The 8,726-nt window shown below is 37.9% G+C and overlaps 1 protein-coding gene across 1 annotated transcript in view; it reads right to left on the bottom strand.

Annotated features, from left to right (window-relative positions):
* Positions 1–8,726, bottom strand: part of FAM35A (family with sequence similarity 35, member A) — a 92,497-nt gene that overhangs the window by 9,305 nt on the left and 74,466 nt on the right. The window contains exons 8-9 of the mRNA XM_011961723.1: positions 6,059–6,265; positions 2,177–2,405 (exon numbers count right to left, since the gene is read on the bottom strand). Of these exons, the coding sequence (XP_011817113.1) occupies positions 2,177–2,405; positions 6,059–6,265 (436 nt within the window). The remainder of the gene's footprint in view (positions 1–2,176; positions 2,406–6,058; positions 6,266–8,726) is intronic.

Here is an 8,726-nt window from a genome sequence, read left to right as displayed (position 1 = left end):
GAGAGAGGGTTTCACCGTATTAGCCAGGATGGTCTCGATCTCCTGACCTTGTGATCCAGCTGCCTTGGCCTCCCAGAGTGCTGGGATTACAGGCGTGAGCCACTGCGCCCAGTCGATTAAGTGTTTCTTAAACAGACTACCAAGCTTCTTGGGCACAATAAGTCTACTTAGATCAACCAGTATAACATCCATAGTACATATGTGATAATGTGAACATACGTGGATTCCTAATAAATATTTGACTGAGTCTTAATGAATAATCATTGAGAGTTTTCTCTTACTCAGTTTGCTGATTGATTTATGTAGATGATTTTGGAGTCACATACTTGATACCTTGAAGGGAGTTTGTTAATTTCAATATTTTCTTTTCAAGGAAACCACATAATCTGGACTAAACAATTTAAAGGCTTTTATAGGCTGGGCGTGGTGGCTCACGCCTGTAATTCCAGCACTTTGGGAGGGCAAGGCAGGTGGATTACCTGAGGTCAGGAGTTCAAGACCAGCCTGACCAACATGGAGAAACCTTGTCTCTATAAAAATATAAAATTAGCTGGGCCTGGTGGCACATGCCTGTAATCCCAGCTAATCGGGAAGCTGAGGCAGAAGAATCGCTTGAACCTGGCAGGCAGAAGTTGCAGTGAGCTGAGATCTCACTACTGCACTCTAGCCTGGGCAACAACAGCAAAACGCTGTCTCAAAAAAAAAAAAAAAAAAAAATTAAAAATTAAAAAAGGCTTTTAAATAAATAAAAACTAGTAATTATTGCCTTAACATGACCATTCAACATTCCAGCAAGACAACAAACTAGCACTACATCTTTAATGTGGTATAGTTTAGGAAGAGATGTTACATACCTCATACTAGTTATGCCATAATCAGGTGATACTGATCTGTGAAGTCCTTCTCTTGAACAGTCATTTTGTAAACTAAAGAATTAAAGGCCCTCCTCTCCATAAGGAATAGTACTGAGCAACATTTTTGTCCAATAAATGCTTATACTGAATAGACACATTTGGAATGATATAAATAAGTCACCTATATGTACTTTTCAGGGGCCTTAACTATCAATAAATCAATGTTGTTTGTAACATCCCATGCATTTTTTGTTTTGATTTTGAGACAGGGTCTCACTCTGTTGCCCAAGCTGGAGTGCAGTGGTGCAAACATAGCTCACTGTAACAGTCAATCTCCTGGGCTCAAACAATCCTCCTACCTCAGCCTCCCAAGTAGCTGGGACTACAGGCCTATGTCACCATGCCCTTTTTTTGTGTGTGTGGTAGAAATGGGGTTTCCCTGTTTCCCAGGCTGGTCTTGAATCCCTGGGCTCAAGCAGTCCGTCCACCCTGGCCTCCCAAAGTGCTGGGATTACAGGTGTGAGCCACCACACCCAGCCTACCATGCATCCTAATTCAATCTTCTTTTCCACAAAAGCAACTGTCACAGTAATAGCAAAATTCATTCACTTATTTATAACAAACATAATATCTGTAAAGAGAAATAAGGTTTACAAATCAAGCTTCTATAACTTTTCTTGAAGTATGCCATGATAACATGTGGAATATATCTGCATTTAGTTTTTAGATACTGCAATATTTAGAAATAGTTAGAAGGAGCATAAAACACTGAGTGCTATTTTGTAAACACATGTAATTTAAACGGTTAAAAGAAAAATATCTGAGCTTTTGACTTCCTATTATTCAAAAAACAATGTGTTTTTCGCTGAGTTGGTTAGCAGTTGCACCATACAACATTTATTTGCTAGCTTCAATTTCTAAGGTAAAGGTGGGAAAATAGGTTAAATGTCTTACTAGCTTCCACAACAACTCAGAGGTGAGATCATATGATACTTTTAGCCTTTAAATTCTAATTATATGTTAAGGTAGGAAAATGAGTTCTTCATGAGCCATTTAGACTTTGGTTAAAAAGTAAACCAAGGAAAATGTTTCTTTGGTACAGCTGTTTGAAGACACTAAAATCTCCCAATTACTGCTTTAAGAAATTCCTGTAACGATTCCTGGGAAATTTTTGCTTCCATAGCTATCTATCACTCAGGGAAAATTTTATTCTCTTCGACTAGCTCTAGTTAATTCCTTTTAGAAAGTAAGGGTTTACAGACTAATTCTTCCAGATCTATAGTAATTATTTTCCATCGAATTGGCTTGCTTAGTTGCCTTACCTATAGTATATTTTCTTCATAGTAAATGGCAAGCAGCTAAAACACTGTTTATAGATCCTGTTCTCATCTGTTTCTAGTTCCAATCCACATTTTGCGCAGCCAGTATATACGATGTTGGGAAGAGAAGAGAAAATACTCTTCAGAGAACTGTGAGCGTTTAGAGCTATCTTCTGAGTTGCTGTAATAGGAAATGCCAGCTCTGAAATCTGGGCTTTAATTTGAATCACTCCTATAAAGGACAAACAGATATATTATAAATTATTGGGCCAAAATTATAACTTTAATTTACAAACATGGCTAATTTTATAGTTGATTTACAGTCACTTGTAGTAAAAGGATACATGGAAGTCTTGTTCTTGGTCTTCTTTACTATTTTCCTAGAATCTAAAGGCAGGGGGTCTGGCTGCAACTGAGAGCAGGTTTACTTGGCTAATTTGGCTGAACATGTGGTGTTTCCTTCCTCCCCATCCTCTGGAATCAGGCAACGTAAGTTCAATACCTCCTTTAGAAGAAATCCCTTCGACTACTTGAAACTAGCTAACATGCCCTCTCTCCTTGCCCTGTCTTCTTTTTAATTGATCATAGTCAAAAGCCAAATAGGAGGTGAACTTTTCTTCTTCTCTCTACCCAAAACTATCAATAGCCTGTCCTCTTTTAAACTTTTTTCCAACTTCCCGCTCACCATTATCATCTATATACTCTGGGTGTAGGTTATAAAAAGTTCTCATTTATTAATCGTTTCTCAGGTGACTCATGAGAAACCTCAAGCATATTCATAATTCACTACTAATGGCTCATCCATTCACCAGTAAACAAATACTGAACATCTACTATCCCCGAGACATTATTTTTTCCTAATTTACTTTTGTCTTACTGTGTACCGGTGAGGTCGTTTTTCTGAGCATTATTTTCCCTCTCTCCACAGTCAATTTAAAGGCTTCTTTAGGCCTTAAGCCTTCAAATTTATTCTTCTTCATCCTCTCAGAAGTAAGAATACTCCAGGTCAAGAACTAATCACTCTGGTGTCCTACTGTTTTTTGGTTATCTCTTTCAGAGTTCAGTTAATGATGAGTCTTTCGTTCTTAACTTCATTTGCTTTAGTCTTTCAATGCCCAAAGATAGTTTCATCATCTCTTCCAATTGTATCACATATCCCTACATAAGTTAGCAGGAGTGCATAGCGATCAAATACGTAACGAGCTGTAGAAGATTCAATACCACATTTTTCCAAAGACATGTTAAATTACTACATTTTGTTTTGTTTTGAGACAGTCTTACTCTGTCATCCAGGCTAGAGTGCAGTGGTGCAATCTTGACTCACTGCAGTCTCAACCTCCCTGGGCACAAGCGATCCTCCCACCTCAGCTTCCTGAGTAACTGGGACTATAGGCACACACCACCACAACTGGCTAATTTTTGTATTTTTTGTGGAGATGGGGATTTGCCATGTTGCCCAGGCTGGTCTCCAACTCCTGGGCTCAAGTGATCCCCTCTTCTTGGCCTCCCAGAGTGCTGGGATTACAGGCTTGAGCCAATGTGTCTGGCCTAAAAAATCATGTAAAAAAAATTTCAATTTTTATTTTAGATTCACGGAGTAGATGTGCATGGTTTGTTACATGGGCATATTGTCACCCAAGTAGAGTCTTCTGTAGTAAGCAGAGTACCCAACAGTTAGCTTTTCAACCCTTACTCTCCTCCCTCCACTCAAAAAGTGTTTTTTTTTTGTTTTTTTTTTTGAGACAGAGTCTTGCTCTGTCGCCCAGTCTGGAGCGCAGTGGCGCAATCTCGGCTCACTGCAAGCTCCGCCTCCTGTGTTCAAGCAATTTTCCTGCCTCAGTCTCCCAAGTAGCTGGGACTACAGGCACCCACATCATGCCTGGCTAATTTTTGTATTTTTAGTAGAGGCAGGGTTTCACCATGTTGGCCAGGCTGGTCTCGAACTCCTGACCTCAAATGATCCACCCACCTCGGCCTGCCACAGTGCTGGAATTATAGGCATGAGCCACTCCGCCCAGCCTAAAAAATTCTTAATAATCCAATTCTTAATAATTCAATAATTTTAAAAGAATGTTCACATAATCCTATCATTTTGTAAATTTATACGCCTCTTGAAAAGAATTAAAAGGTCATGTTGAATGTGGACTTTGCTTTCAAGGGGATCACTCCTGCTGAGCACTGAAATTCTGCTGGCAATAAGATGAGGTACTGGGTAAGCATCTTCATTTCTTTACAAGGACTCAGGCCTAGCCTCATCTCCCTCTGGCTTTTGTTGTGCAAGCAGATCCTTCTAGGAAATGCTCCGATGCTGATCTCTCTTTCTCCTTTTATTTAACTATAAAATAGGTTAGGGAAAAGTTGCTTGTGTTTTCATATTCTCTCTCTATTTTTGTCTTAAAAACACATACACTATGACAGAAACTATGAATTCAGCCCTCATAGCTGAACATAAAGAGAATGAAAAAGGCTAAAAGGGCCTCTGTGAACAAAGCCTCTGAAGGACTGATTTGAATGGCACAGTTTTGGCATAGCTTCCCAATGAGGAGCACACCTCCAGGATTTCCAAGAACATGCACAATTTCTGACTGCATCCTCAAACAAGTGGGGCTATATCCTCGGAATCTTTCATCATCAGTGCGGTGTTGTCCATGATGTTGTTTATTTTTATTTTTAGACCTAATTCTAGGACTTCAATCCCAGCAGATAACTGTTTTGTGTAAGCAGTAAGTAACAGAGTTGACTTCTCCATGGCACCAAACTAAACGTCTCTGCAAAGTAATGTAGCCCCTCAACTGTGTCTGGCATTCCTTCCTGTGGTGACCACCTCCGTATGTCTGTGGAGTTTGAGAAGCAGAGCACTGGAGGGGCATATGAATATAAAACTGGCTTAGGAACTTACATGATACTATAACATTACCAAGATTTTACCAGTTAGTATAAATCTAGAGTCTTTTATGGCCATAAAGCAACTTCCATTTTTGAAAATGGTATGAAAATTTTATAGTATAAAAGCTTGTAAATTTTCTATCATCTGTGCTTATCTTCCAGAAATATTATTAATTTAAATTATCTGCTGGTATTAGTAAATGTTTCAGTGTAGAACTAGGAATAAGAAGTTCTTCTCTGAGAATGAAATCTCTGTATCCAATTATAAGTTGGGTTTTTTGAGAGGTGTTGTCTTTTTTGTTTTCTGCCCGTATTCTCCTTAGCATAGTTTTATGATATAACAATGCTAACCTTCAATCATATATTGGAAAACATATTTACACACATATGTGAATTAACCCAACTAGTTAAAATTTTAATCTGGCATTTGGCCAAGATAAAGTAAGGAACTGAATTTATGGTCCCACCTTGTCATATAATAAAAAGTAGGTATTTGTTCTTTGTCCCTGGTTCCTGGCACATAGTTCCTAAAGCTACTAGAATCTAGTTCAGATATTTGCAAAGATTTATATTTCACTTTTATGTAGAATTATACATTTTTACCACAAGTGGTATCCTTTTTGCTTATATTAAAACTAGCACTGGGCTGGGTATGGTGGCTCATGCCTGTAATCCCAGCACTTTGGGAGGCCAAGGCAAGAGGATCACTTGAGTCCAGGAGTTTGAGACCAGACTGGGCAACATAGGGAGACTCTGTCTCTACCAAAATAAATAAATAAATAAATAATTGTGTGTGGTGGTGTGCACTGATGGTATGCACTAGCCTTCCCTTCCCTCCTCAGCTACTCGAAAGGCTGAGGTGGGAGAATCACTTAAACCTGGGAGGTGGAGGCTGCAGTGAGCTGTATTCACACCACTATATTCCAGCCTGGGCAACAGAACAAGACCCTGTTTCAAAAGAAATAAAAATAGCAGAATTTATGTGTATAAAGATCTTACCTGAACACTTATCCTCTAGGTGGGTTGCTAAGTCTGATATCTTCACAAAGGAGGGTGTACTTTTTTGAAATTTTGCTTTAAATGTAATTGCCCTTATATCATCATCAAACAAGCACTCACAGGATGACCAAGGCGTTGTATGCAACTCTAGGTTTTCTAGTGTGTAATTGCGCTGAACAAAAAGATATTTAAATTCCCAAATATAACCTTAAACAAAAGCAGTAAAACAAAAGTCAGCAAAAAGGAAAAAAAAAAAAAATCTAGGCTTAGTATCAGATGAAATAGATTGATCTGATTAAGTCAGCTGAATACTAATCTTTTATCACTAAAGAGTTTGGGTAAAAAGAGATAAAATATGAATGGTGCATTAAGACAATAGAAGCATGCTAGAGATTATTATCATTATTATTGTTAGTATTATTTTTTCCGAGACAGAGTCTTGCTCTGTTGCTCAGGCTGGAGAGCAGTGGTGTAATCCTGGCTCACTGAAACCTCCACCTCCCAGGTTCAAGCAATTCTCCTGCCTCAGCCTCCTGAGTAGCTGGTATTATAGGCGCGTGCCACCACTCCCGGCTAATTTTTGTATTTTTAGTAGAGACAGGGTTTCACCATGTTGGTCAGGCTGGTCTCCAACTCCTGACCTCATGATCCACCCACCTCGGCCTCCCAAAGTGCTGGGATTACAGGCATAAGCCTCCATGCCCGGCCGCTAGAGATAATTTTAATAAAATATTTTCTAAAGATTCCTTGCCCTCGGCTGGGCACAGTGGCTCACGCCTGTAATCCCAGCACTTTGGGAGGCTGAGGTGGGCGGATCACAAGGTCAGGAGATCGAGACCACGGTGAAATCCCGTCTCCACTAAAAATACAAAAAATTAGCCAGGCGCGGTGGTGGGCGCCTGTAGTCCCAGCTACTCAGGAGGCTGAGGCAGGAGAATGGCGTGCACCCGGGAGGCGGAGCTTGCAGTGAGCTGAGATCACACCACTGCACTCCAGCCTAGGGGACAGAGCAAGAATCGGTCTCAAAAAAAAAAAAAAGATTCCTTGCCCTCCTGAATGGTCATCATTTATCATAACCAACTGCTTTACAGAGTAGACAATTCTCATGTATCTATCCATAGGCAAAGTTTTGTTTTCTTTTGTTTAAAGAAAGGACACTGAAATGAACCTAAGTCTAATATTTCACTCATATTTCAATACCTTAGTTACCTTAGTTAACTTTTCTAGAACAAAAAGCATTTAGACACAATAGCACTTATTTTTAACTCTCAGTAACAATTCTAATTCTTAAAGCCACAGTAACATAGACCTTGCCCAATAATCATACTCTGTATTAGTAAATTCAACTTCAAAACTATAATAAAACAAAAGAGGGTTTCTTAGCACTAATGTTTCTGATCACATCAGCTGTCTTTTGAGTTTCCCACTTACTTCAGACCATACATCTAATTTACTACACCTACTCATCTCCTTAGTTTCTTTCACTAGAGATTTTTTTTTTTTTTTTGGTGGAAAATCATCAAACACGTCAGTAAATCTGTAAGGACAGAGCATCACTAGCTAGAACTAAAGTATATATTCCAAGTTACTGCTTAAAACCAATCACTAAAATAGCTTTCTTGTCTTATTACAAAATACCTGCTTAAAAAAGTAAGCTAAGAGAAGCCAAGTAAATAAACATAGAGCAGTCATAATCTCAACACCCTAAATAAACAGTTAATGCTTTAGCAGACAACCAGTTTGGGATTTTATTTACTGGGATTGACTTAGTAAGTCAAATATAGTTTTATATGTATGTATTACTCTACGTTGCTTTTAAATATTACATAATATGCCATTGTCCAGATACACCAAAATCTTAAAAATTATTACAGCAACCCTCTATTTTGAGGGACTCGGGTTGTTTTTTATTTTTCACTATTATACATGATACCATGATAAACCCATTTTCAGCTACATCTTTACACATAGTTATGATAAATTCCTAGAGCTATAATTATTGGGCTAAAAGTACCCCCAATTTGTTCATATTAATTGTCAGTTATCCTCAAGAAAGGTTCTGCCAGTTTGCATTTACAATAGCTGATGACAGTAGCTGTTTTCCCATATCTCCTCTACCAATTTTTTAAAAGAAAAATCATCTATCATCATTACTTTGTGTTTTCAATTACTTGTCAGAACAATTTTTCCAAGTATTTATTGGCCATTTTTACTTCTTCTTTGGGGACTTGCCTCCTCATATCCTTTCCCCATTTATCTCTATAGATATGTGTCTTTCACTTACTGCATTATTTTCTGACAATGTAATTTTTTTTGTTTTTTTGCTTGCCTTTCAATTTTGTATATGGTGGTTTCTATGTATAATAGTTTTTGTTGCAGGATTTTATTTACCCTACCAACCTTTGCATTACAAATAATTTTGCCCATATTTTCTTCTACTATTCATTGTTTCATTATTTTTATATTTGAATCTCTAATGTACCTGAAATGTATATTGGCACAAACATAAAGTATAAATTTAATTATATTTTTTCTCAAATTGTTAGCCAGATTTTCCAAACATTATTCTTTTATTTTAAAAAGCAAAAGGTTTTAATTTAATTTTATTTTTTTATTTTTATTTTATTTTTTTTTTTTTGAGACGGAGTCTCGCTCTGTTGCCCAGGCT

Source organism: Colobus angolensis, unplaced genomic scaffold (assembly GCF_000951035.1).
Source record: "Colobus angolensis palliatus isolate OR3802 unplaced genomic scaffold, Cang.pa_1.0 Scaffold567, whole genome shotgun sequence".
Lineage (NCBI taxonomy): Eukaryota > Metazoa > Chordata > Mammalia > Primates > Cercopithecidae > Colobus > Colobus angolensis.
Note: the sequence above shows the minus strand (reverse complement) of the source record. Positions and strands in the feature narration are given on the sequence as shown.